This window comes from Pleuronectes platessa, chromosome 12 (assembly GCF_947347685.1).
Source record: "Pleuronectes platessa chromosome 12, fPlePla1.1, whole genome shotgun sequence".
NCBI classification, from domain to species: Eukaryota; Metazoa; Chordata; class Actinopteri; order Pleuronectiformes; family Pleuronectidae; genus Pleuronectes; species Pleuronectes platessa.
This window is the reverse complement of record NC_070637.1, coordinates 7195707-7223575: the sequence shown is the minus strand read 5'-3', so window position 1 is coordinate 7223575 and position 27869 is coordinate 7195707. Positions and strand designations below refer to the sequence as shown.

At 40.8% G+C, this 27869-nt stretch overlaps 1 protein-coding gene across 1 annotated transcript; it reads right to left on the bottom strand.

Annotated features, from left to right (window-relative positions):
- Nucleotides 1-234: 234 nt before the first annotated feature.
- Nucleotides 235-27869, bottom strand: LOC128453812 (gamma-aminobutyric acid receptor subunit pi). The gene is made up of 9 exons (XM_053436902.1): nt 27676-27869; nt 13351-13565; nt 11518-11585; nt 9807-10024; nt 7199-7281; nt 2531-2668; nt 2227-2379; nt 837-1027; nt 235-600 (listed from the first exon to the last, which is right to left on the bottom strand). The coding sequence occupies exons 1-9, from the start codon at nt 27867-27869 to the stop codon at nt 235-237; spliced, it is 1626 nt and encodes a 541-aa protein (XP_053292877.1).

The following is a 27869-nucleotide window of genomic DNA, read 5'->3' as shown; positions in this document are numbered from 1 at the left end:
TGCAAGTCAATGCCAGATAGGTCCGCTGTTGTTAATAAATCAAGGTGTATGAAATGAAACCAAATAGTTTTTTTATGTTATAATAAAAATGGAGCTTTAATCTACTTCGCTCATGAATCCAAATGGATAAATAATACACACTCATCTTAATGAAATAAGAGTAAAGAACACTTCTTGTCTACATACGCTCTCTGTCTGATGCTCTATTGGACACATGCCGTATTCAAGCAACTGCTAGAAGTACAGGTAATATGTCCAGTAGAGCAGATTGACCACGACGAAAGACAGGGGGAAGGTGACTCTTGAGTAGTTGTCTATGTGGTGTGGGTTCTCTATATGACAGCAGTTTATGGAGCCGAGCACTTTACGAACGGTGGCCAGAGCAGTGAGGCACCAGTTGCTGGGCTTCGGTGGTGACGCCTCAGGCGTTGGCTCGCTGCCCGAAGGGCTGGAGGGTCTGACAGTGAGCTCTGTGGAGTTAGGAGCTGTGGAGGGAGTCGCGGCAGGCTCCTTACGTTTCTTGGCTCTGCTGGCATGAGTGGAGATTGTGGTGATGATGCCGTTCATGTCATCGTCAAAGTCATGCATTTGGTGGCGGTACTGTTGGAGAGTTAGGAAAAGTAGAATTAGTTTTAAGTGGAAACAAAGACATGATGCTTATAAAAGCTTGCAGCACTTTTCAACTTACCCCAAAATGCTCATGATGATGACGATGATGGTGATGATGGTGATGACAATGACAATGACCACCGTCATGAAGACAATGACTGTGACCACAACGACAGCAATGACCTCAAACATGACCAACAAAGACAGTACTGTCAGGAGGCTCTCACCATGAGCATGTGTGCATCCATGTGTGAGAGGGTGCAGAAGTGGGCAACGGCGTACTCAATGAGCGCGCCAAAGATAAAGCTGAAGCAGATTCCCAGGTAAACATCGATGGCCTTGATAAAGCAGTTGGCATTGGGCAGTGACGTCCGGGCTCCCATCATCAGAGTGGTCATGGTCAGCACTGTGGTCACTCCTGGAATACACACAGATACTTTGTTAACTACAGGTTATCTGTTCAACCACTGAATCTGTGGACAACTGCCTAGAATCCTTTTTTGTAAGAGCTATTGCAGTTTCCTTTCTCGACGTTGTGTCCGGAGATTTGTAAAAACAGTCTGTGGTTCAGAGAGAAGTTACAAATGTTGTGTTCATCCTACCTTATTTTTCTACAATAATGATTTCATAGTAGGAGTTGAATCTTTACTTTATCAGAGGTCAGTTATACAACTGACACAATCTTCACATCCAAGGTCACAGCTTTTCAAATAAAAGCTCTGCAATTCAAATGCAGCAACAAAACAAATGTTGTGCTTTTACTTTGAAGACAACTTGCAAAACAGGACGTGACTCTCTAAATGTTGTTGCCATGAAGGAGATCAGCCCCCATGACACCTGTAAATGTGTGTGTTAGTCCAATATGGTTAAATAAAAATATTAAAATTATCAATGATCATTAATCTAGTGGGCCAGTTTTTGCTGCCGACCACTGCTGTAATTGTCCAGAGACATATAAGAAGAAAGGTTGAACTTGCTCCGCACACTGACTATACTTCAACACACTGACTATACTTCAACAATACACTTGCCAAATGTGAAGCCAATAAAATGAATGATTCTTGACATGTGTTCTACAGTCAGACAGACAGGTTGTGAGTCAGGAAGACAGATGTACTTGAAATACATTCAGCTACATGCATGTATGCCTAACGGGAAGCACACAGTTGACTGCACAATGTAAGATGGTGTCATCCTGGCTTTTCCTTACAACTAGAGAAACTCAGCACTGTGGTGCACATCCTGTTCATAACCAGTCTGGACTGGTTTCCTGTTGGTGACCTTAGGGTGCAGTCACTGTGTGTTTTGTTAATTCCTGTAGTTTGGATGTTCTGATGATGTAACTCCAGTTTCACAGATGCTCTCTTCAAACCTCAGCCCTATAATCAGTTCAAACTCATATTTATACTCGGAGGCAATAACACCTCTTCTATCTGTGTAATAGTAAACAAATTCTGAAAAAGTGTACATGATTATCTCGTTAAAACAGTGCAGCACATCTGCAGTGACACGCAGTAGTTGCTGTAGATAAGCTTTGGTGCAATGCGAAGGTAAATTTTATTTAGTCAGAAAGGTACATTTTAGCATTCGAGTGAAAAAATTAATTATGCCCCTTACCGATACAAACTCGTGCTGGAACGGAGGACAGAGAGATCCAAAAGGAAACCCATGAGAGGACCACCAGCAGGCTGGAGGGGACGTAGGTCTCCAGGATGAAGTACAGAATGCTCCTCTTCAGCTCAAAGTGGAACACCAACTTGGGGTACTGGCCTTTGAGAAGAAGAAGAACAATAGAAAAGTGGAATGAATGAGAAGTTCTACCCACAGGGGGCTCAATATTTTGACAATACCACATCGGAGTTAAAACTTAAGTACAGGCGTGGGATTGACATCATGCAGAGATTTACAATGTCTTTGTTACCGGTTTCATAGATGGCTTCTGAGACAGATGTGTAGTAATCCTCTACTGTGTACTGAGCCAGCTGCAGTGTGTCCAAACCACTGACGGACGCATTTCCTCTCGTCCAGTAGAACTCGACATCATTAATATTATATCCCCCTGTAATAAAAAAAGAAAAAAAAGAAACTTAATGTCTTTGTAAGATCATGGCACTTTTCATTATTTCTGTTATCACACAATTCTTTAGTTAATTTCATGCAGATTTTTGCAGATTTTGAATCTGTCAGTCATTAACTGTCTTGGCTTTCCACTGTTTCGGTTTTAAAGCCGATAACTTGATTGTTTCAGTTCACAGTCACTGTCCTCATTAACACGTTTTGTCCCTGCAGCAGTTGTTTGAAAAAAAAGAAGACAAACCCACTCCATGAACCTGTACAGAACCTCACAGAAGACACTCAAAGTATATAGGTGATGAAGATGGTGGAGCAAAAAGACAATTTCACACGGCAGTCAGAACGCACAGGGTGCGAGGCTCACATGCTAATAGAAGTGCCCTCTGGGGACAAATAAAGTTGTTTTGAAATTGAAATGAACGGAATAATGTTGTAATACTGTGATCCAGGTCATCTGAAAAGATATTGAGATAGTAACAATGATTCATGTTTAAATGACATATATGCAACTAAAGAGCCACATACAGTATGTCCAATAGGATTGCATCAGGCCATAGCTTACATTTAGACGCCCAGAAAAAACACTCCACATCAACTATTTGTGAACACTAAAACCATTAACTATTAGATGAATTATATATCAGTATTATACAGTGGATACAATTCATATATTTTTTTTCATTCCCAAAACACTTTGTGGTTGATTGCACTGGGCAACAACAGCATGATCATCAATTCCTTTAAATGACCAACACACAGTGAAATTAACCCTTGTACTAGTGTAAATTGCATATTACCAGCACAATATAAATTACCTAGAAAGTACCATATTTTATTAAATTTATTACCTTTACAAAAAATAAGTGTAACTACATGAGTTTTTTTTTTCTAATTAAACCCCGAAGTAGCAATGGTGCGAGCAGCTGGGAATGTTAATTGCAAAAGCACACTTGCTATGTGCGAGTGTGATTCCCTCATGGTTGGGTTGTTTGGGATTGCAGCCCGTGGTGGGTGGTAAATTCCCTCTAATGCTAAACATCAGCACAAGGGAGATATTTGGCAAGAACCAAAGGGAATGGGATAAAAAAAAAAACTGCTTTGAGGAGCTAGATGAAGACATCGTATTTCATCTGAGCAGCAAATGGGTATGTGTGCACACAGTGTGGTGATCATGATAGAGGATGTCTGCCATTAAAACAAGACATGAATTTGGTTAAGTACGTAACTTTAGATTACACTCTTTGTGTATAGTTGCAGTCACAGTGGATTTCCCCATTTCCCCATTATTCACGTAACACAGTTTGACAGAGAGATCCAACAGGAGCTGCTAATAGAAATGCATTTGTTGTGTTAATTCAATACTTGCATGCGGGTAGCAAAAGAAAAAAAGAACTAGAATAATGTAGCTATAATAGTATTAATAAATAAGAGATAGTATGGTTATTATTATTTAATTATAAAATATGTTAAGGAGGAAAAGACGTGATTAGCAAGGCTTAACCTCTTTGGTGTATTCTCTTAATTTATCTGCAGAGGGAGCAAGAGATTAGGAAAAGTAAGAGGAAATTCTGTTGGTTTAGGACATATCACATGTCTTTAATCTGTTGTAATCTACACACTCATGTATTAGCCATCACACTCCCTATTTGAGCCCACACAGAGTCATGTATTATTGACCAGGATGAGGCATGGAGGATGCTGGGAGCGAGTGCCTCTAATGAAGGGCAGTGGTGAGTTTGATGCTGAGAGGTCCTGTAAATTCACTCTTTTCTCTCATTCACTGCGATGCTCTTAGTAGATGAACTCATTATGTTTCCTGACCTTAAGCCCTGACATTATATTTACAAACTAGAGATACAAACGTGTAGTGACATGAAGTGAAATAGCATGGAAAGAGCTCCATGGGGGTATTATCAACCTTCCAGTGCCCTGTGGACCCTTGTAAACAAGTACACTCACAAGGAAAAAGTTAAAACAGGGCCTTTCGAAGTTTAATTAAAGCTGAAAATAATTAAATTCATCATTATCTCTCTTTTTTTTTTATAAACATTTTGACCACAATCCTGATCATTATGGGAGCATATTTACACAATATGCAGTATTACTGTTTATTCAGCTGCAATAGTGTAACTCATGTGCAATATTAAAATGTTTCTTAATATTATGTTCAATATCATTGAAGCGTTAATTACTACTATTATCAATACTACTTAATGTCACTTTAGTTTAGAATTATTTCCCCTGTCTTACCTAACATGTTCATTTCTATTGTTCATTTCTATTAGGCACTGGTTCTGCATTTATAGCATTTAAATGTTATATTTCCATTTTCCCTTACACGTTAAATCTTTATTTAATTTTCACCTATATATTTTTTGACTTAGAACACTATTGTTTTATTCTACTGTAATCTATTGTGTATTGTGTTGCTGTAATCCTGGAGCAAGCTGGCCCAAGAATTTGCTTCGGGATTAACTAAGTCTATCCTATTATGTTGTGTCGTATTGTATGGTATTGAATTGTATCTTATTTATGCCCCGCACTGCCACAAAACAACACCGTCTTTAAACCTCGCTCCTGTGTAGAGGATCCACTTTGGCACGCATTAAAAAAAGCTAATCCTAGAATATACATCTTCGTTAAAAGACGGAGCAAGAGGGAGTCAGAGATTGAATGAGAGGAGGAAAAGAGAAAACAGGAGAGGTAGAGCAGCAGGATGACTGAAGCAACAGAGAAAGGGATCCATCATCTTCTCAGTTACCTACCTATAACCTTCAGATGTCTTTCTGTCTGCTGCAGTTAAATGTTTTGTTTGGCACCAGGGTCCTGGAAGGCTGCTGGCAGGGATCAGACAGAGCTCATCCTGACTAGCTGCCATTTACTAACATGGAGCAAAAACATGAGCGGGAGAGCAAAGATGGCACATGAGCGAGATAGGCTGAGGGCGAGGGGACCTTCTCTTCCTTCCATCACTTTAACAGCCAAAAAAGTCCATCTTGTCATGTTATTCAATCTTAATGATTTGCTTTAATTATAAACATACTGTCGCCACGTTTCGCTTGAAACCACTGAAGATCAGTCCAAGTTAGTTAAACTGACACGTATTTCAAGAAATCTAATTTATAACAGGAGAAGGATTTTTAAAGCTACTGGCAGATGTTGGCATTCTTAGGATGTATTAAGAGGAGTTCAAAGGATTTGTTTGGTGTGCTTGATATTGGGGAAAGGCTGACGCTACAACATGGTGCCTAAGGGCCTGACCCTCTGGATTAGTTAACCCGAGGACTTGAAAAACAGTGTTATGACATCACCTCTCAAAACAAACTTTTAGCCAATTATTATAATTTCTTTGCTATTACATTGTTTCTTTTATTCCTTTCTCTTGCCTCTACTTTTAAATGCTGAGAAATTATGGATTCTTTTATCTGTCCTTAAATTTTGTATTACAGAATTGTCTGTCTTTGATTTTAAATGACATTGTATTAATTGGCTTTTTTCTTTGATGTTTTGTATTCTTGTGTATATTTGTTGTTTGTGTGGCACTTTGTAACGTCTGTTTTGAAAGTTGATATATAAATAAAGTTTTAATTGTTTATTAATATTGTAATTTATTTTGGTGAAAGCGGCTGCTATAAGGAGCACCTTCGGATAAGTCGAGGACAAACTGAATAATTTAACATTTCGGGAAATAGTCTTGATGTTTTGGAGAGATGGAAGAGATCAGTGCTAATCTCATGCCTGAGCGTTCAGAATCCTCGGCATGAAAAAAATACAGCATTTTTCATCATTCGTACCTAATGATCACAACAACAAGTTTTTTTAATGTATTCAAGAAGAAAAATGTTGCAATTGCAAAGAAAATCTTGTCATTTTATGATGACATCGTTTCATATTGTTATTGTATAGATTAAACAAGCAGGATACAATGTGGTAAAGCTGTTAGGTTTTAAGGTGGTAGGAGTTGGATGATTCAGATTTGGAGTAAGCTATGCTAGCTGTTCACCTCTACAACATTATTCTAAGTTAAGCGGTAACCTTCCCCATCAGCAAGAGATCTAGATTTCTTCCTAAACTGTTAAACTGTCCATTTCAGGGGTTGATCATTTTGAAAGGTTACTGCACAGTACAGCTACATATGTGTCCATGAAAACAATCAAGTAATTTAGTATAAACATACATCTAAAGAGAAATTACGATGTAAAATACTTCAACATGACCTGAACTGCCTTTGCAATTTCTGTCTGCTTAAGCATGCGGTCTCACACACCATCACACGCACGCACACACAAATCAATGGACAAAAGCGCGCGCACACACACACACACACACACACACAAACACACACACACACACACACACACACACACACACACACAGTTTAGAAGATGAGAGAAAGTGATGTGTTTGATCCTTCGGTTTGATCAGATTCATTTGAAAATACGCCCACCCACTGACTCTGCCACAGCTTCAAGCCGCTGTCTTCTGATATTCTTTATTAAGTGTTAGGTGTCCTTACAGCTCTCCAGTTGTAACGTGCAGGTCTGCTTGTCCATCGGATACTTGGTCAGATCCATGTTGCACGCAACAGTGGTCGTAATCCTAGAACAAGAGAACATAATCATGAACGAGGAAACCAACAGGGAATGTTATTATAGCTATATAAAGATTATTTCACAGTGGTTTCAACTTCATCCAAACACACAATGAGAGATTTATGAATTATTTCCATCTATCTGGTCGTCGTTTTGCTGTTCTAAGGCTTGATGGCTTGGTTTAAATTACGCATCTAAGTCACATCGGGATCACTTGTAATGGAGAAAGTCTTTGTATTGCTGCCACATTAAGCCTCCTCCTGCATAATGTTTAGGTCTTAAGTGGATCAAAATGTTAAATATGATGCAATGTTATTCCCTTAGAAAGAAGATTAATTGTGATGCCTAATCGTCTTTGTGAGTTTAGTTTGCAAATTGTTTCTATTAAAAGAGAGCAGCAGAAGTCTTCTTAATGATCACAGAGGCATTTGCTATTTACTTGATATGTTTTGGAAATGCCTGATGATGAGTTTATATAAGATACAAGGCCCTGTAAAATGTATGATTTCTGGTCTATTTAACAAGCAAGATACATTAATGTAACAACATGTATGAGAAAAAGTGTAGATTAATGTTGTTGTATATGTTTTTTTTTATCTGGCTATCACACAAAGTTGAATATACTTACTTTTACTGTCTATGAACTTTGTTTACTTGTTACAAAAATTTTTGGTCAGGGAGGATTTTCAATAAAGTTTCTTATTAGTTGTTTACACAGCAGCCGTGATGTGGATATTCATATGTCATTTAGAAATACTGATTCTGCACATATCTGTATTTCTATGCACCAACTTGACTTGAAAATGGCGGACCCGTAAAAAACGTTCACCATGGCAATCTATCCTGACTGCTACAGCAATTTAACACAAGCCTTTGTCTGTGAAATTTGGATGACTGGTTTCATTTTCATTTTTAAATTACATTTCAGCTGTAGCCTCTTCAACCATAAAAGTAACATACAGTAATTCATTTGCAATCTCCTCTCTTAACTGCCCAACCACTGGCTCCAATCACCTCAGTGCTTTCCCATGTTCCCCCGTGGCACAGCGCTGAAACATTTACCACAGCTGTCCCTTCACTCCAACACCTCACATTTCTCACTTTACTCTGTCGCTTTTCACAGCCCCAAGTCCCCAAGGTGGCTGTCTTCTTTTTACTGTTTTACTCACACTATTCATGCTCTCTAACTGTAAAGTGCAACCATTGTCCTTGTTTCCTCTGTCGTGCCCAGAAACAGTACAGTTCAGTGTATGGGGGCTTCATATTTACCACACACACACACACACACACACACACACACACACACACACACACACACACACACACACACACACACACACACACACACACACACACACACACACACACACACACACACACACACACACACACACACACACACACACACACTTGTACTTCTTTCTTGGTGAGGACACTAATTGGCATAATGCAACACCAAGCCCCTCACCCTCATCTTAACCATCACAACTATGCCTGATCGTAACAATTACAGCAAGCCTTCACCTTTAAACATCCCTTTGAAAAGGTGAGGACCAGCCAAAATCTCCTCACTCTGTATGGTCTATGCTCAAAAAGGGTCCTCAGAAAGATATAAGTACAAATGTACACAAACACTCCTTCAAAGCCCCCGTAAATCAATAAACGGAGTCACAGTATATCCAATAATGTTGGGCACTTAATAAAAACATAAATCACAATTCACAGACCAGCTCGCTCACATGTGAGGCCCCCTCTGAGCAGTACAGTGCTTTCCTGACAATTATTATCGTACAGAGACATGATTAACTGTAAGGCCAAGCTGAACTGAGCCTGGATACCGTACTCAATTTTCTATAACATCACACCTATGTACTGCACATTGTCCCCCATGGTAGTTACAGGTTTCCCATTAGAACCGTGAGGATCTCTCCCATGTGACACTTTTCCCATTTCATTGTGCAACCAGGGCATGTATAACTATGACTGTACAGCATGAAAAGAAGTTCAGCACCAATGAGTTACAGGGTTGAGTGGGGGAAGGAGAACTCATCATGGACAGCTCTTATACAATCCATATTTGAGATGAGGTTAAAGAATGCAGCATAAAAACATGTAAATCCCATCATGACAGGCTTTAGAGAGATTATCAAATTGCTGGATCATCTATAGCCGTTCTCTCGCTAACCTTTCTTGGCCTATCCGTTAATGTATGTTTCGTCTGACAAGAGCTTGTCACATGTCAAGCCCTTGCACACAGAACAATATCTGTAGGAGGGATCCTGCAGTTTCAGGGAATTTTGCTAGACCACAGCTCCTTGTATTGACAGATGACATTCCGCTGTGCTCATACAATCCAATAGTCAAGTAATAGAATTGACACAACTCCCTGTTTTGCAATCACATTATATCAAACTCAACCCACGCTGCCTCCCTCAGCGATTTCTTCTCCATTCCGTTGACTACTTTTCATTGTCTGTCGGAGAAGAAAAAAAGAGAAACACAACAACCACCAATAATCATTGACCATCCTACCTTAGAGCGTAAAGAACGGTTCCATTGGGGAAGATGCGGATCAGTCTGTTCTCGACGGTGATGTCATGGAGGAAGGACTTTTTGGAGTCCACGATAAAGGTATCGGGGACCCAGAGGAGCTCCACGAGCCGCCCGTCCAGGCTGAGGCTCTTGTTGCCTTCGAATATCAAGCGCTCATCTGTCCAGCGCTGGCGGAGGAAGATGGTGGCTGTGTAGTCCTGCAGGATTCAGGCGCAAAGGTCACAGTAGAGCTACCATACAGCTTTAACAAGCATGTCAATAATATGCTGACAGACATGTGAGATTTTTGCAAACAAAGCTTCTTCTTTCACACACATATTTCATTGTCAGCGGTCGGCATTGTCAGCGGTCGGGATCTTTTTGTGCTGTTAAGTATTGACGGAGTCAGGTCCCTCAGCCCTTCTGTGCCTAAAGCAAAAATAATCTTCAGCCTTGTAAAGTCAGCAAGTCTGTTCTGGTTCTAAGGAAACTGAACATATTTATTTTTGTAATTCACTCCATTAAGTCCTGATATAACATCACATGTGGCAACATAATCACTATCTCCAATTGTCTGGCATTAAGCTGTGAGTGGGATTTTCTAACCAAACATATTCACCAACACAGGAAATAACCCTGTCAGCAGAGGAAAGCCATAGACCACTGTTTGAGTGAGGTTACATGAGAGCTGACTGGTGACTATCAACATCAATAGTTCAGTTTCTAAGGGACAAAATGTGCTGCTACGTGTGGTTGTAATCTCTGCTTCAAGAGTTCCAATCTCAGAAGCCTGTGTGCCAAGTATTTTCTCAAGTCGTTTTCAGGAATGAACTCTAGAGATTATCCGTCGAATTGAAGCTAGACTTTCTCTGGAGTTTGCCTTTCACAATTAAAAATCTAATTTAATAGCTGTGACAAGCGTTTCAGGAAAAATGGCTTTTCACAAAATCAAAACAAACATGTTTGTCTGAGTGAGAGTGACCACTAATGTCCGTGTCAAGGCAGAGGAATTGGGACAGGGAACAAAAATTGCTCAAATAGCTTTGAGGTTCGACCTTTAGAATTTGAGAACCCAGTAAATCACCTTTCAGTCATGTTAACGATGAAAGTGGAAATATCACAATTGATTATCTATCAATATGTACAGCAATCAAACAAAACCACAACTGAAAGAGATGTCAGAAGTTTTCATGTAAGATAATTGCAATTTACAGTAAAATTTATAAAATGGTAATTAAACAGACTGAAAGAAGTCGGACAATATCCTTGAAAAACTATTTCAAGATTGAATGAAGCTGAATGATTACCTGGAATGACTCGGTAGCACTTGACACTAATCACTTGTTGATTAATGATTAAGTGCCAAGAATCCTACTAATCATGTAATGATTGATTAAGTTGAATGAGATAATGTACTTCAAGGCAACAAGATGCCAGTAACAGAGAAATTATCGATGATATTATTAAAGCAAATTATATATTATGATCTATTTTTCACACTATTTGGTTGCAATTTAATTTCAGCAGTGTATAAATTAGAGGGTCATTATTTTTTGATTACCGAGTAATTATTCATTACATCAGACATGATTCTAATGAATATATTTAGTAAATGGTTATTTAAAAGCAAACGCTGACTACAACATTAAAAGTCTTCATTAAGACACAATGAGGCCTGTATGGCGGCAGTAAGGCTGAAGGTAAGTCTTACCATGTTGATCTCTGAGATCGTATCGATGCTGGCGATATCCAAGCTCATGCCCACTGTTACTGGACCATCTAGAAAAAAAGAAGAAACCAGTGATTAACTGCTGTATGTGACATTTACTCTTTAGACAGAACACGCTGCACACACTTCCAGAGTTTTCAAATGTTCAAATGCAAACTGTATACGACTGCGTTTTAAGTGACATAACAGAGTACAGTATATTGAGAAGGCATGGGCTACAGCGTTTTGTACTGAAAGGTTATTGAAGGATAGGATATTTAAAATGCTAAAGACCCCCACACAGCTGCAGTCTGTCAAGTGTGAACCTCCTTGAGGGAATTAGTTCTGCCTGATTCACCATCAAAGAGGAGTAACTTCTGCGCTTCCCTGTGTTTCATCTCCCCGTTCTCATTCTCTTGCACTTATTCCATCTTCATTTCTGTGCGAGAGAGAGAGAGTAATGAGCCTGCTGTCATATCGCAGATACTGTACACGTCTGGTATTCTACTGCAGTGATGTGGAGTATATGTTTGCAGACGTTTGTGTGTTTTTGCTTTAAACGTACAATAAGTAACTTGGGCCAATACGGGTCCTCAATCATAACAAAATACTTATTTTGATGACATTTTGAAACAGTCTGGACAGACCTAGGCTAGATGTGTCCCTTCACTTTCCAGTCTTTAAAGAAAAGCAGAGTTAAATGATATATTTTCAATAATTGCATGTATTCATGACAGTACAGTAAATATGAAGCTAACATTTGTAAGACTAGAAACAGTCTGTATACTGGACAGGGTTAAGCTTGCTGTTTCCCTCTAGTTTCCAGACTTAATGCTAAAATAACTGTCTGCTGGCTGTAGCTCACAGCCGTTCACAAGTCAAATCTTTCCATTTAACTCTCCGCAACAAAGCAAATAAGTGCATTACCCGATCTGTAGGGTTACTTGAACTTTAGAGATAATTATTAAGTTTGGAGTGAGGGGCCATGCTGTGAAACTAGGTCTCGTCAGACTGAGAAGACCTCCTGGCTGTGCCGGAGGCTGTCTGGCAGAAGGATGACATTGACAATGAAACTCTGCGTCTTGCACCAAAATTTTGAGAATTGTTTTACCTCAAATATATGTGAGGCCAAAATATTTCACAAAAATTATGGTGTCTCAAATTTTAGATAAGTCCAGTACTTAAGGGCTGGAGATTTAATCAAAAAAGTGTACACAGATAGTAATGTAAATACACGTGTCTGGGTATGTGAATATGTGAATATGTGCGTTTGTATCACTACACGTGCTGTGTTGCTTGGCAGAAGCTGAAGTCAGGGCTGTTATAACAGAGCAAACAAACCATAATCACATTGTGATGGATTTCCACAGCCTGGAAAAACAACAGTAGCAAGGGATTTAACGGGGATGATATAACATTGCTCCTCTGAGACAGACTTTAGTCCCAGGTGAATTAGTCAGCCGGTGAAAGATAGAATTTATATTAAAACAAATATAGTAGATATCTTTCAATATAATGGGAATATAATTTGAAGATATAATTACAATTAAAATGGATTGTAGTATGTGAGATAAGTATGTATATTTATTTAGTGGATCCATTTTTTCCTTCTGCATACACAGCATTTCCCTGTTACAATATTACAAAAGATAAATTTGACTTCTTCTCATCTTGTAATACATGTGCAGTAAATTCAAATGTATGCATTTCAGCCTATATTAATCAGCAGGGACATGCAAGCACAAAATTGTAATATGAACTTCTTCTCTGTCAAATCCATATTTCCCCAGAGTGTTCTGTCATTTCCATTGCTGGATGTGTCTGCAGATTCCTTACTGTCAAAGAAAGGCCTGAGGTACTTGTTGTATCCTTTCATCAGCTTATGAATGGTAGGAGGCAGAATCTCTCCTTCCTTCACTTCTGCGTTGATCAATGAGCTCTCTAACAACCTGAGAACAAAGACAGAGGGAGAAAGAGCGAGAGAAGAGCATGGGTGAGAATTGTTTTTCTCCGGCTGTGCATTTACCTGGTGAATTCCTCCTCGCAACCACCTTCGAATTCACAGACTCAGCAGGGATTCATATTTATAGCAAATCTGTCAAACCTCACTGAGCCAAAGAAAAGGGAGAGGATTAAAACGGCAACTTGGTACCGAAGAGTGGGAAGAGAAAAGAAAAAGGAATCATTTGCATTTTTCTCTTAATTATCTGATTACCTTGAATTGGATGCCGAGAATTTTATACCATCCATCTCTGTTTCGCCATTAACATGCACCTTTGAAACTACCGCCTGCTTTCATTTCAGTTTCCCCCTCATACTTTCTGAATGCTATCCTTAAAGGCACGCTGAAGTGTGGGAAGATTATTATATTGCTGGCAATTGCAGCAGGGGAAAGGAATACTCATTTTGCCTTCCCCAGTGGTAAGTGTGTTTGTGTATAAATCAGGCTCTAAATACAGAGCGCCTGCTCTGCAGAGAGAAAGCCCCCAAGGTGCTATGATGTAAGAGGGGCTGAAGCAAGACAGATCAAGCCATGTGCAGAGGCAGAAAACATTCATCTCCATACACTGGCAGGATTTCAGACTCCCCTCTGTCACTTGTACTCTGCTGTAGTCAAACGTATCACAAAGAGAGGAAGAATAACAAAACGAGATCGGCTGCTTATATTATCCCACACCCTCATCAAATATCTATATCGTTTATTGTCGGGGCAAAGCCGTTTCCAAACATCAGTATGTTATTGCAAATACATTTTGAGTTCTTGCCAGTATTCATGCCAGTGTCTTCCATAAACCCTGTAGCTCTGTCAAAATGATACATGCTGCACTCGAGCAGGAAAAATAACATCCTCTTTCTGTTGTGTGTCATAGAGCAGTTTCTCCTTATGCTCTGGAGTGATCCAGAGGAGTTTTGTTGTGTCTGAACCTGTTGGACACGGTTTCTTCTTGGTGATGATACGGTGACCCACAGAGCTCAATGCATTCCAACTTATTTGCAGCATGCAAAAACAAGCAATTCCCCAAAACGTCTTCGTCAAATTAACAACCAATGTGCTACAAACATTTGCAGACACTTTTCTCTGTGCCCTGGAAAGACTTCCTTGGTCTGTGCGATTTACAGTATGTTTGTTTGTTAGGTCGTGTTGTATTTGCAGTGTCTTATTTAGTTTTGTTATGGGAATTGGAGAATATTATTTGGCTGTGTTTGCAGTGGGTTATATGGTTATGCAGTGGGTTATTTGTTTGTGCAGTGGGTTATTTAGTCGTGTTGTATGAATTAGATTTTGTGTATTTTCAGCACAATAAGTGGTTGTGCTGTGTATTTTCAGTCTATCACAAGCTAATTTGTTCTCCATTTGATGATGCTTTCTGAATTTGCTTGTGTTTTGCTTATTAGCATATGCTACTTACTTTTTTTTTAATCTTGCAGTAGTGTTGAGCTCTCCGGGCCACTGTATGACGACCCTGTTCTTATATGGTAAATATAGAAACATGATGATGAACATGATAATTTATTGATGATAAAATCTACTTGTAACCCATTATAGCTTTGTTTGCTTTAGGGAGACACAACCATATGCACTTCATGTCATGAAACCAGAGTCTAAAAAAGCCTAGAGTCAGGAGAGCAGCTCTGTGAGTCGTCATCATAAACTGAATATGAAGACGGCTGACACGGATCCTATTTCTCACACTTTCCACAAATTAAGCTAAAATATCCAAGATACAAAGCTGCCATCTTGCATATTTGCAGCCAGAGTCTTTGTTTTTCTGCATTTAATCGCTTTCCAATGACTGTCCCCATGGGACCTTGTAATAATCATCTTTCTTCCCATCTCCTCCTAAGGAGAGAAAAGGAGGTTCTACTGATGACTCCACCACATGAGAACTACACCTCTGGACCAGACACAAGCAGAGAAAAATAATCTTCCCAATGAAACTTGTTTCACCTGACTGTGTCAAATCAGCTTATCCACTGAGTAACTCTGTTGCTATGCTACATAAAGTCTCCCACACATGGGAGGCAGTGGCCGTGGATGGGAAAGCTATGTTAGTGATGGGAGTGACAGCACTCTGCCTGTGGTGTGCTGCATTATCAATGTAGGTCACCCTGCGAGACCCTTAAATGCGTGTATATGAGGAATATGGGTGTGTGTTTCTACAAGGCATCAAAGTATACGTTTTTTGTTAGTCCATGGGGCCATATTTTTGAGAATAGTCTTGTTATATTTTGAGGAAATAAGTAGAAAGGAAATCCCATGCTCATCGCAATTCTACTCCTTGATAAAAATTTCGATGATCACATTTAAAAAATGATATATCACACAAATGTTTCTAACGATCTTTCAATCAACCGTTACTTTACATTTCCTCCTCTACAAAAGTTTCTTGCACAATCTTGTCGAAGTTCTGATACTTATGACAATGTGGCACTGACGTTACAAAATATTAAGTATTTCATTATTTGTGAATCCAAAAGTATAACTATAACGAGACAGGATGATCTTCTGATATTCCCCACCTGACATGCCACAAAGCCTTAAACTACAACTTCATTCTTGTAATATTGTGACTTTACTTTCAAAATCTCAGATTTCTTTCCCTTTTAATTTGCCCTAATGCTCCATATTAAGTAAGCAACAATATATAAAAGATATATACAATTTATATATATTAGAGAGGGGAATGTGATGAAGAAATGAAAATATCAAAATGTACTGTTTATGTTTGTAAATCATGACAAACCCTATAACTCAAGGCAAACCTATAACCAAACTGCAGGTGTCATACATCATAGAATTGATTTCCTACAACAAGGCACTTACTGAAAACGACAGACCTATTTGTCTTTGATGTTCACAGATGTTTTACAGTCTGACAATGACCAGAAAATGTGCCAAGAGCCTCCAGATCCTCTCAGCCCATCCATCTCCCCAAATCCCCAGACTCTCTAACTTTTGGCTGTCTAAACCTTCCCCCGCAGACAAGCATGAGACCTTGGTTCTCCAGCCTGCAGAACAGTTGCTATGCACTGAGCCCTGACAACCGAAAAAAAAAAAATCAAAAGAAATCATACAGGCTAATGTACTGATGTAAATCGATATATTTGTTTTTGTATGTGCATGACAGCATTATAATGAAGACAAGCTGATATTTAGGCTGTTTGCTGCAGTGATAACCACGAACAAAGGCTTAATCTAAACACACACACATACGCATGCGCACTTGAATGCACTCACACACAGTTCACTCATGTTTATAAACTTTAGAAGCTCTCGCTCCACATGAGAGCACGGTCTAGGGAGTGCACATTTTCCAGGAATGCTCGCTGACAGACCTGACACTACTGCCCACCGTGCTGCCTATCAACAATAACAACATGACACATTTAATGCCCACGACTGAGCTGTAGCTCGGCCATACTAAGTCATAAGCTACTGTTTGGCTTCAGCACAATTGTATTAAAAAAAAATTATGTATATTTACTGAGGAGCTAAATTTGTATATTTCCTGGTGATGAAAATAATACAGTTCTGGCATCGTCCAACAGAATATATGAGTCTTAGATAGAAAGATCAGAAACGATAACCAGGTGGTTTATTATAAAATGTCACTATAGTGCTGTCAACTCACATCTTATAAACCCTCCAGCTGAGCCCCCACACTCCAACTTAACACATTCAGGTTATATGTGACCTTCCTGTGGGTGTGAATGTGTTTCTCTTACTAAGAGTGTTAGCCAAATGATGGATGGACAAGTACCCTGCCTCTGACCCATTGCATGCTGAGACAAGCTACTGACTCTGACAAGCCTTGTTTAAAAATAGTGGATGGAAGAATAGTTTTCAACACAAAGTTTCTGGTGCCTGGTGTTTCTGATTTGCTGAATTAAAAGTTTATACCTCAATGATTCGCAAAGTGAGCAATTGGTTTGAATGAGCTAGCTGGAATGAGAGGGAACTTTTGGATTTCTTGATAAATGTTCTTTATAAATCTCCTTTTTCCTTGTAAAAAGCTTGGTGCTCATTGCGAAACACAAGCTTGTGGTTGAAAGGGCAGCTTCACTGATGACAATGGTGATAGCGACACCAACAGGGACAGTTTAGTAAACTTGGAGCTAGCAGCAGCCTAAGGAATAAAGCTAACTAGCAGCGCTTGGCTAACCTGACTCTTTGAGGTGTTCATGGTGAGGTGATGAGCGTCAGCACAGAAGGATGATTGTGTTGACTTGTATATTTGGGGGCGGGGCCTCAGATATACCGTCACAGGTAATCTGAATGAAGGCATGTCTTGAGTCCGGCCACACGGGGACGTGAAACCCCTCAGTTTACGTGTTGTACCAAGTGAAGCAAGCGTAAGTGAACTTGTCTTTTCTATTGCAGAGTGCCGACAAATGATTTATGGGAAGTGCAGTACAAAACACCAGACTAATGGACACTCACAAAGTTCCACTACAAACACATCCAGCAGATTACCACTTCAACTACTCGCGTAACAGTTGGCTGTCGACAGCAGTTGCATGGCTCAGAATTCGCCTGATCCGTCATGGCACTTGTTGCAACAACATCATCAGCACAGACACGCGATACTGGCCATCTATACAACACCTTCTAATGTGCTAATTGGCCGGTCACAAATAATCACCTCGGAGCTCTGTGAATGTGGCGGATAAGGCAGTGCCAGCAGGAAGCAATGATCCGTCGGTCCCCATTTTCCATGATAACAATCTTCTGCTGTTCTCTGTAATGAGCTCTTTGATTTGTTTATTCCGCTGCTCTTATCTCCTGTCTCAGTCGCATACTTTTTTTCGTTTGGTCCACATCTCTGTTCCCATCTCTTTCTCACAGCCTCAACAGTGCGTTCATTCAACAGTTCATTCATATTGCACCATACTGAAGCTAATAAGCCTGAATATCACAATGTGACCCTCGATACGAGACATAGATTAATTACCGCGCATCATACAGAGTCAAGATTTCTGCTTCCCGTACTTCAAGTCCTTATGGTAAGGTAGGCTAACTCACATAGCTGCAAATTTAATGAACAAACATGAGACAGATATTTGCCCTTTCAACACACTTTCAAAAATGTGTTAAATTATATGTGTAGATGTTGATATGGTTAAAAAAAGGGGGGGTGCTGCTCATAGATGCACAGTTTGAATGTGTGTGTGAATGGGTAAATGGAAATAACCTATTTCTTTTAAATCTGCATCACTATGTAGCTATACAGTTTTATATCAAGTAAATCCAGTATTACCTAAGACTCCCCAACAATACATTAAGTTGAATGTAACACCCTGATAATTAAATTATTTAAGCCGTGCAATATACAGCTTTAAGATAGCTTGGAACTCATGATTTGATGTATTGTTACTCAGCTATTTGGAAACTTTCATCATTTAGTAATTACTGATTTTCCCTGGTAGCTGCTCATTACTGTATAACTGAGAATAACACCGCACATATAGAACATCTGGCCAGCTGTAGTGCTACACAGCAATGAACAACCTTCCCCACAACTGGGAGGCCTCTATGTCTATATACATGTGTGGCCTATAGGCTATGCTAATATGTATTGTGTTTTGATGTTGGATACGTGGGTGAAGGAACAGGTTCAGACAGACTAATATGGAGGTGACGGGGAATGGAGGACTCAAACCCTGTGGGGGAATTTGCCTTTTCAGATTCTGTTTCATTGCATCGCGTCCCCACAGATACCCCCCCCCCCCCCCCCCCCCACACACACACACACACCCTCCAACCCCTTGTACTCTTCTTACCAATCTCCAATGCACACAAGTCATCAGTCCAGGCAGCACTCGTACATTTCACAACAGATTAATTCAGTTGAACATAACCCCTGCAGAGAGCTGAGTAACACTCTCTCTGGATCCCCCTCTGCCAGTCCTTCTCCCAGTCTTCCTCCCACTCAGCACTACGCTCCACTCCAACACGCTTCTCTCTCTTCTTTCATTGATCAAGTCAACCCTCGTTCTCCAAACTCTCTCGCCGGGCCTCGTCTCTGCTGCAGAAATCCCTGCAGTCATTGCGATGACACTCCGGGCTCCCAGAAGAGTATAACATGTGTTCTGTGTACACACAGGGAGCAATTTGACTGTATATTTCAGATTCAGGAGCATGCACGAATCAGCTGAGCATAGTGGGATTCGGATCAAATCAGTTTCCTTCCTTATACAATTAATCAATTCACTTTTATAATGCATTTAATCAAGCTTGATATGTTTAATATTAAAAGTGAGGGATTACTATCCAACCCTGATTTAAATGAGGTCATGGCAGTAAGAAGATTAGTTATAGGGAGTACGGCAGATCCTCAGGTGACCTTCAAGGTAAGAGAATCAAGAGGCTATTTCATATTTAAATGAAGACTAATGACATTTGCATTTTAATTCACAGCCCAAGATCACGTAGAAAACCACGAAAAATCTCTCCATACAGGGCTGCAATCACAGTAAAGGCCAATTTATGCTTCTCCGTTTTGACGGACACGGACAGATAGGACCGCCTTCTTTGCCGTGGAACGCCCTCTCCGGGGCTCCACGGAGAGCTTTTCGGACAGCTCTGATTTTTCTAACTACACGTCGGCATGGCGGAGAGCCCACGGATAGCCCTTGGCTGTGATTGGTCCGCTAACGCCAGCATTTCGGGACCTCAAACTTCCTGTTCCATTCCCTAAATCACAATAAACCAAAATCACAACTACGACTCTATGATTAATGTGACAAGTGTGTTAAGCCAGCGGCGTTGTCCGGCTGACGGTGGCTGGTTAGAGCACTTACGGCATGTGTGTACGGTCACATACGGTTATAACGAACTTTCATAGCCACCATGCTAACTGCGGTGGGAACAGCGCAAAAACCCGCAGACTTTAATCCCACGGCTCTCATGACACTGTTTCTCAAACACCGTCAGGTTAGAACCAAACACTTGGTAGTAGTTAGTATCGGGTGTCCGTGCTGACTGTGTGTGGGAGCTGGGGGGGAAGCTAGCTGCCTCAGTGTAGCTTCAAGCTGTTGCAGCTGTTGAATTAGCAACGCAGTTTGGAAACAAGACCGGGGAACCGCTGCGTTAAGACACGATAACATAAGCGTCATCAACATCCTTTTTCTGTTAGTTGCCATCGTTCGATGTGTGTGAGGAGCCGGGAGGACGTAAATAAACCAGCCTGGACTTCTTCTATATACCTCATGAGGCAGGCTTGTCTAAGCTCGACTTCCGTCTCGCCATCTACTGTTCTGGCGGTGAATTGTTTTCACAACAAAAAGGCTCGTAGAACTATAAATCAAAAAGTGTCCGTCCGATCCGTCCGTCCGTCCGTCAGTAACGGACTCGGAGAAGCATATATCGGCCTTAAAGGCTTGAAGCTACACAGAGGCAGCTGTCATCCCCCCAGCTTCCACACACAGTCAGCAGGGACACCCGATACTAACTATTACCAACTGATTGCTTCTAACCTGACGGTGTTTGAGAAACAGTGTCATGAGAGCCGTGGGATTAAAGTCTGCGGGTTTTTGCGCTGTTCCCACCGCAGTTAGCATGGTGGCTAGCCCCGTTATGAAAGTTCGTTATAACCGTATGTGACCGTACAGACATGCCGTAAGTGCTCTAACCAGCCACCGTCAGCCGGACAACGCCGCTGGCTTAACACACTTGTCACATTAATCATAGTCGTAGTTGTGATTTTGGTTTATTGTGATTTAGGGAATGGAACAGGAAGTTTGAGGTCCCGAAATGCTGGCGTTAGCGGACCAATCACAGCCAAGGGCTATCCGTATGCTCTCCGCCATGCCGACATGTAGTTAGAAAAATCAGAGCTGTCCGAAAAGCTCTCCGCGGAGCCCCGGAGAGGGCGTTCCACGGCAAAGAAGGCGGTCCTATCTGTCCGTGTCCGTCAAAACGGAGAAGCATAAATTGGCCTTAACTCACTGCATGAAGGAGGAGCCTACTAGGGACAGTAGGCTCAAACACTTAGAGGAGCCATTTATTTTCTCGTGGCAGGCTGCCGGGGAGAGCAGGTGCAAACATTCTGTATTGTCGCTCATTCCTCAAGATGTGCGAAAAACGTAAGATGCTTCGCCTGTCAAGTTGTATTAAACGTCTTCTTTTCTCCTTGTTGCAGAGAATATTCCTTTTTTTGCCACTGTGAAATGGGATATGGCGAAAGTCACTGCTGCTCTCATACACTAAGATTAATCGCTGCCTCATCAGGGACTTCCGAGGCTTCCTCAGAGACCTCAGCCACTACAGGCTTCCAGATGCAGAGGAAGGCAACCAGGCGCTGAGAAAAAAAAAAAAAAGTTCTCCTGATGTTTCTCCCTTTCATGCTATCCCAGGCAGCTCCCTAAGCCCCTCCACAGAGGAGAAAATAAGCACTCCCTCCTGCCAAATGCAGAACATTTAGCGTCTTCATAAGCCCACTGAAGTTGGAATCTTAGACAAATGTTTGACTCTACTTCTGGAAAATTTGTAGAAGTATTATGTCTTCACGTTTTTATGGTTTTACGATTTCAGTAGCCTCAAACCCTGAGAACAAAAAGTGTAAAGTAATATCATTAATAAAGTAATTAATCAGAAATGTATAATTTCTATGATAAATTTTGCATATCATCAATTTTAATACCATACTGTAACCTTAATAATCCTGAAAGGGCTACTTACGTTCCATTAAAATTGCATTTCCGAATAATATCTGATAGCGATAACTGGCGCTGCGCTCATCCCATTAAATTATTCTGACCTCGTTTCTTATTAATAAAACTTGCAGGCCTGGAAACCTCTGCAGATTATTGAAGGGGCAAAGTGATATTTGTCAATGAAGTGCTCTATCCATCACCCCCAGCCAATTAAACTGACGTATTGCTCACTTTTGCACTATCAACTTGTCATGCCCTCTAATATCCGCACAGTGTTCAATCAATCACAGCACAGCACTGGCACCGTCACAGACGAAGCCGTATCCTGAATCATGCAGTGAATTAACTGGGTTTTCTAGTGAGCCTTGCAACACGTGCCTTAGTTAATTCTGCTGCCAATGCACAGCTTCCACTGCTCTCCACAAGTGTGAAAGTCCCGTTTTTGTGTGTGTTAATATAGTGGTAAATCACTGCACTGACAAACTGCATCTTTACAAAGGAGAGAAGAAGAGAAGAGACACTTGTGCCTGTCTGAACAGTAAACATTGCAGGATTTGACAAGTGGGATTCAGCACAACCTTGTTATTCTTCGGGGGAGTTTTCAGAGTGATTAAACAAAGCTTTTGTGAACCTGCTGTGAGACAAATCCAGAGGCAGTGGGGAGCGCTGATGGCTGGCTTTCAGTCAGATGTTTATAGATCTAAACTCTCGCTCACCTTTCTTTAATGCAGTTATAGCGAGATATTGGTCTGAGAGTCAGCCATGAGTAATCGGCTAAAAATCAACATTTTCAAGTATACATTTTTTTTCTATCACATGTGCAAAACAGTAGTTACCAAACTTGGGTGCGGGTAGGTATATGCAACTTCGATATGTATGTGCATCAATATGTACAATCCTGTGTACATTGTTCACCAATCTAATCCATGCTCCAAATAAACTTTGCTGCCAGATAAGGATCATCACTTGCACCAATTCCATTTACCATCACATCACTCCTCATCCAGCTTGACATGCTTCCAGTCCAACTGAGAATATATACAAAATTCTACAGCTCATTTATAAAGTCCTCCATGACCAAGTTCCCCGGTGACTGTCGGACCATCTTCCCTACATCCCTTCTCGAGCCCTGTGCTCTTCCTCCTCGGCTCCTCAGCCTTCAGCTGCTCTGCACTACGACACAAATTTGAACAATACTTCTTTCACATGTTGTATTGATTGGTGCTAGTACCTTTTAGTCTTATTCAACAGGAGTCAACAACAAAAAGTATCATGGAAGCAACAGTACGTGCAAAATAAACAATCAATCAATCAATCAAATTTTATTTGTATAGCCCGTATTCACAAATTACAATTCATCTCATAGGGCTTTAACAGGGTGTGACATCCTCTGTCCTTAACCCTCAGCAAGAGTAAGGAAAAACTACTAAAAACCCTTTTAACAGGGTAAAAATATGCAGAAACCTCAGAGAGAGCCACATGTGAGGGATCCCTCTCCCAGGACGGACAGAAGTGCAATAGATGCCACGTGCAGGAAAACATCATCAAGATTAAAGTCTTCAAGATTAAAGATTAAAGTCTCTAGCAGCATTTGATGAGGGTAGACATCCCGAAGGACAACCTCAACATGACATGCCAAGCAGTCCCGCTGCAATCACAGTCCATGGTCAGCAACCATCCAGACCACGATCCACCATCCAGACCAGACGCCACTCCAGTCCTCAGTCACCGTCCACCGCTGTCCACCAGGACCCATCATGAGCCACCAGCGCGGTCCTGGTCCATCGACCGTGCCCAATGCCAACGCGACACAGGGTCCGCCACCAGCACCACGCTCAGCCCACATAACTCAGAATCCGCCACACTGGATCCAACAGTGCGCGATCCACAAACCGCAATCCATGGTGCGGCCACAGAGGCCCTGGATCTGCGGTTGATAAAGCAAAGGGATTCCGGGGAAGGGGGATAGGGATGGAGAAGAGGAAGGAGAAGCTGGAAAGAGAAGCTCCGTGTGTCATGTGTCATAAAATAGAAAAAGTTACGTTCTTCCGCACTAATTAGCTCTAACTATAAGCTTTATCAAAAAGGAAGGTGTTGAGCCTACTCTTAAATGAAAATATGGTATCTGCCTCCCGAACTGAAAGTGGTAGATGATTCCACAGCCGAGGGGCTTGATGGCTAAAAGCTCTGGCTCCTACTCTACTTTTAGAGAATTTAGGGACGACAAGTAGGCTTGAATTCTGGGAGCGGAGTGCTCTAGTGGGTTTATAAGGTACTAACAGCTCTTTAAGGTAAAAAGGCGCTATATTATTAAGGGCCTTGAAGGTGAGGAGAACAATTTTAAATTCTATTCTAGATTTAACTGGAAGTCAGTGTAGCGATGCTAATACTGGAGAAATGTGCTCTCTTCTCTTTGTTCTCGTCAGGACACGTGCTGCGGCATTTTGGACAAGCTGTAGAGTCTTTAACGACTTACTGCTGGATCCTGATAATAATGAATTACAATAGTCCAGTCTCGATGTAACAAAGGCGTGGACTAGTTTTTCTGCATCTTTTTGTGAAAGGACATGTCTCATTTTTTTAATATTACGCAAGTGGAAAAAAGCGGTTCTAGAAATTTGTTTTAAGTGAGAATTAAAGGATAAATCAGGATCGAAGATGACTCCCAAGTTCCTGACTGTTTCATTGGAAGCAAGGGCAATGTCGTCTAGCGCAGCTATAAGGTGTTTGGGGCCAAGTATTATAACCTCTGTTTTGTCTGAGTTTAATAAGAGAAAATTGCGGGTCATCCAGGTTTTTATGTCCTTGAGACATGTTGAAGTTTAGTTAATTGATTACTTTGTTCAGGTTTTATTGACAAATATAACTGGGTGTCATCCACATAGGAGTGGAAATTTACAGAGTGTGTCCTGATAATGTTTCCTAGTGGAAGCATATATAATGAGAATAAAATTGGGCTGAGCACAGAGCCCTGTGGAACACCATGGTTAACTTTGGTGTGCACAGATGACTCATCATTAATTTGCACGAATTGGGAGCGATCAGAAAAATACGATTTAAACCAGTTAAGGGCGGTTCCATTAATGTTAATTAACTGTTTGAGTCTTTGTAATAAAATTTGATGGTCAATTGTGTTGAATGCTGCACTGAGATCTAACAGAACGAGGACAGACACAAGTCCCTGATCTGAGGCTATTAAAAGGTCATTAGTGACTTTTGCCAAGGCTGTCGCTGTACTGTGATTGGCTCTAAACCCCGACTGTAAGTCTTCATATATATTATTTTCCTGGAGAAACTCACACAGCTGATTGGCTACAGCTTTTTCTAAGATTTTAGACATGAAGGGGAAATTAGATATTGGCCTGTAATTGGCTAAAACCTCTGGGTCTAGAGTGGGTTTTTTGAGTAGGGGTTTGATGACAGCTATTTTAAAAGACTGTGGTACATAACCTGATGATAATGACAGATTTGATTGTATTAAGTAACGAACTATCAATTAGGGGCAGAATTTCTTGAAGTAATTTTGTAGGAATGGGATCTAAGATACAGGTTGTTGGTTTAGAACCTGAGATTATTTTGGTAAACTGATCACGGGTGATCAGAGAGAAGCTGTCTAAGTAATGTGTAGGATTCTCAGCCGTTTCTGAGATCTCTGTTGTTGGGAGGGTATTAGTGCCAATTGAGGGCAGGAGATGGTTGATTTTATTTCTAATAGTTTGAATTTTATCATTAAAAAAGGTCATAAAGATATTGCTATTTAGGGATCGAGGACAAGCAGTTTTGCTTTGTTTAAAACACAAGACTCCATTACATGCTAGATTTGTCACAGTCTGCTCATCTCCTGTCTGCTGGTATTTTTCCACTCACCTGTCTCTGCTCCACTCTGCCTGTCAGCCATACCTTCTCATCAGACCAACTCCCTACACCTGTCTCTGCTTCACTCTATCTGTTAGCCACGCCTCCTCATCAGGCCAACTCTCCACACCTGTGACAGCCCTGGCTGCATTTAAGCCTGCTTCTGTCTCTGCTTCAGTGCCAGATTGTTCTTGTGTTACGCCGGGTTCACACCGGACGCGGAAGCGACGCCGTGGCGTAAGCGCTAATCCCTGGCGCGCCGGTGCTTGGCTGTTCAGACCGGACGCGGTAGCGACGCCGAAGCGCCGCGCATTACTAATAATATCACATACTTCTGCTGTTATCAGCCTGCAGTAAAAACGGCATTTAATAATTTTTTTCAAGCATATACTTACTTGTTGCTCCAACATTAACTGCAACAGCGTCCCAACATGTGTCTTTTTTGGTGTTGTCTTTATACAACATATGCTGAGAATCAACAACTCAAGTTACTTCTCCACTTCAATTATTAATTTAATGTCATCCATGTTGAAGAACTTCTCCGCTGTCTGCAGTGAATAATAAAGGGCATTACCGACTGAGATTTCGTCTGCCTGTGCTGCTTCTGGGTCCTCCCCATACCCGTGACAAGATTATCATCACGGGAAATCATCAAAGATGCATTTCATGCCTTTATGGCTAATAAATAAATATTTACGCATTTTTGCCAGTTCGTTACAGGATAATGCTATTCCTGAGAAGAGAGAAAAACACAATGACGAAAAATTTACGATCCACAAAAATGTCATCTGCAGGATAATTAACTGCATTTTCTTTTTGACGCCAGCTGAAACAGAGTAACAAGCATGTTAATTTATTCCTTTATCAAACATGTCCATTCATACAGACTTCAGATTCATCCGTCTGTAAACAACAATGTCCCTGTGCTGACAACAGTGTGTGACCTGGAATATTGAGGTTCTCAGAACTTGTAAAAAAACGAGCATTGGAATAATGAGGGTACATTTCCAAACTCATGAGTGTGAAACACAGCTGAAATTGCTGTTGTTGAGCCGGAATCTAAAAATCAACCACACGCAGAGTTTTAATAATCCTCACAGTCGTCCAGGTTACCAACACCTCCTCCACCAGCTTTTAAATTACAGGCTTTAAAAAGCTGAATCTCACTGCAGAGGGAGAAAGTGAGATTTAAGAACAAGGATGCAGTTATTTTGTCACATCTATACGACAGCACATTAAATCAGATCCCCCGGTTATTCCAGTCACCACTGAGATTTTTAGGAGCTGAAATATTAAGGAATGTATGGAGACATGGGATGTCTGCGGGGCAGGTAATATAAGAGTCTCATTATACTTTATACTATCATTTTCCAGGAGGCATTATCAATGGTTGTTGAGTCGCTCAAAACTGTAGGCTACGCTTTCTTGCTTTTCCAGGATTATCAACCCAAACTTTTATTCAGTCGATTCAGACGATTCTCCAAATCCACTGTTCGTTTTGGACCTTAGTTTTTTAACCAGGGTTTGCTTCATATTTCTACTTCAGTTTTTTTTGACAAAAAAAAACATTTTTTCTGACCTGGTGGAATGCTGTGTGGGACTGTCCATTTTCCAGGTGGTTTGTGAATTTTAGGGAGGAGGTAGAAATACCTTGGTCTCGGAGGGCCTGTACCTTTTAGGTAGGAGATCTGTTTCCTGTTTAGGGCTTTTTTGTCGTTCAGAGTCTCCAGGATCTCTGCGATCTTGATAGCTGTTTCTGGGTAAATTGGTTCTTTTAGGGTCTTGTAGTACGTGCTATCATTTAGTTGGCGTAGGGCCTCATGAATATATTTGGTTCTGTCCAT

Bases quoted from the DNA above. Each gene is read 5' to 3' on its own strand.
- LOC128453812 (XM_053436902.1), bottom strand. From the start codon at position 27,869: ATGGACAGAACCAAATATATTCATGAGGCCCTACGCCAACTAAATGAT. The intron at 13,566-27,675 runs GTATTTCTACCT...GTGAATTCGAAG, and splicing joins ACAGGCCCTCCGAGACCAAG to GTGGTTGCGAGGAGGAATTC. The intron at 10,025-11,517 runs GTAAGACTTACC...TGAATCCTGCAG, and splicing joins CGATCTCAGAGATCAACATG to GACTACACAGCCACCATCTT.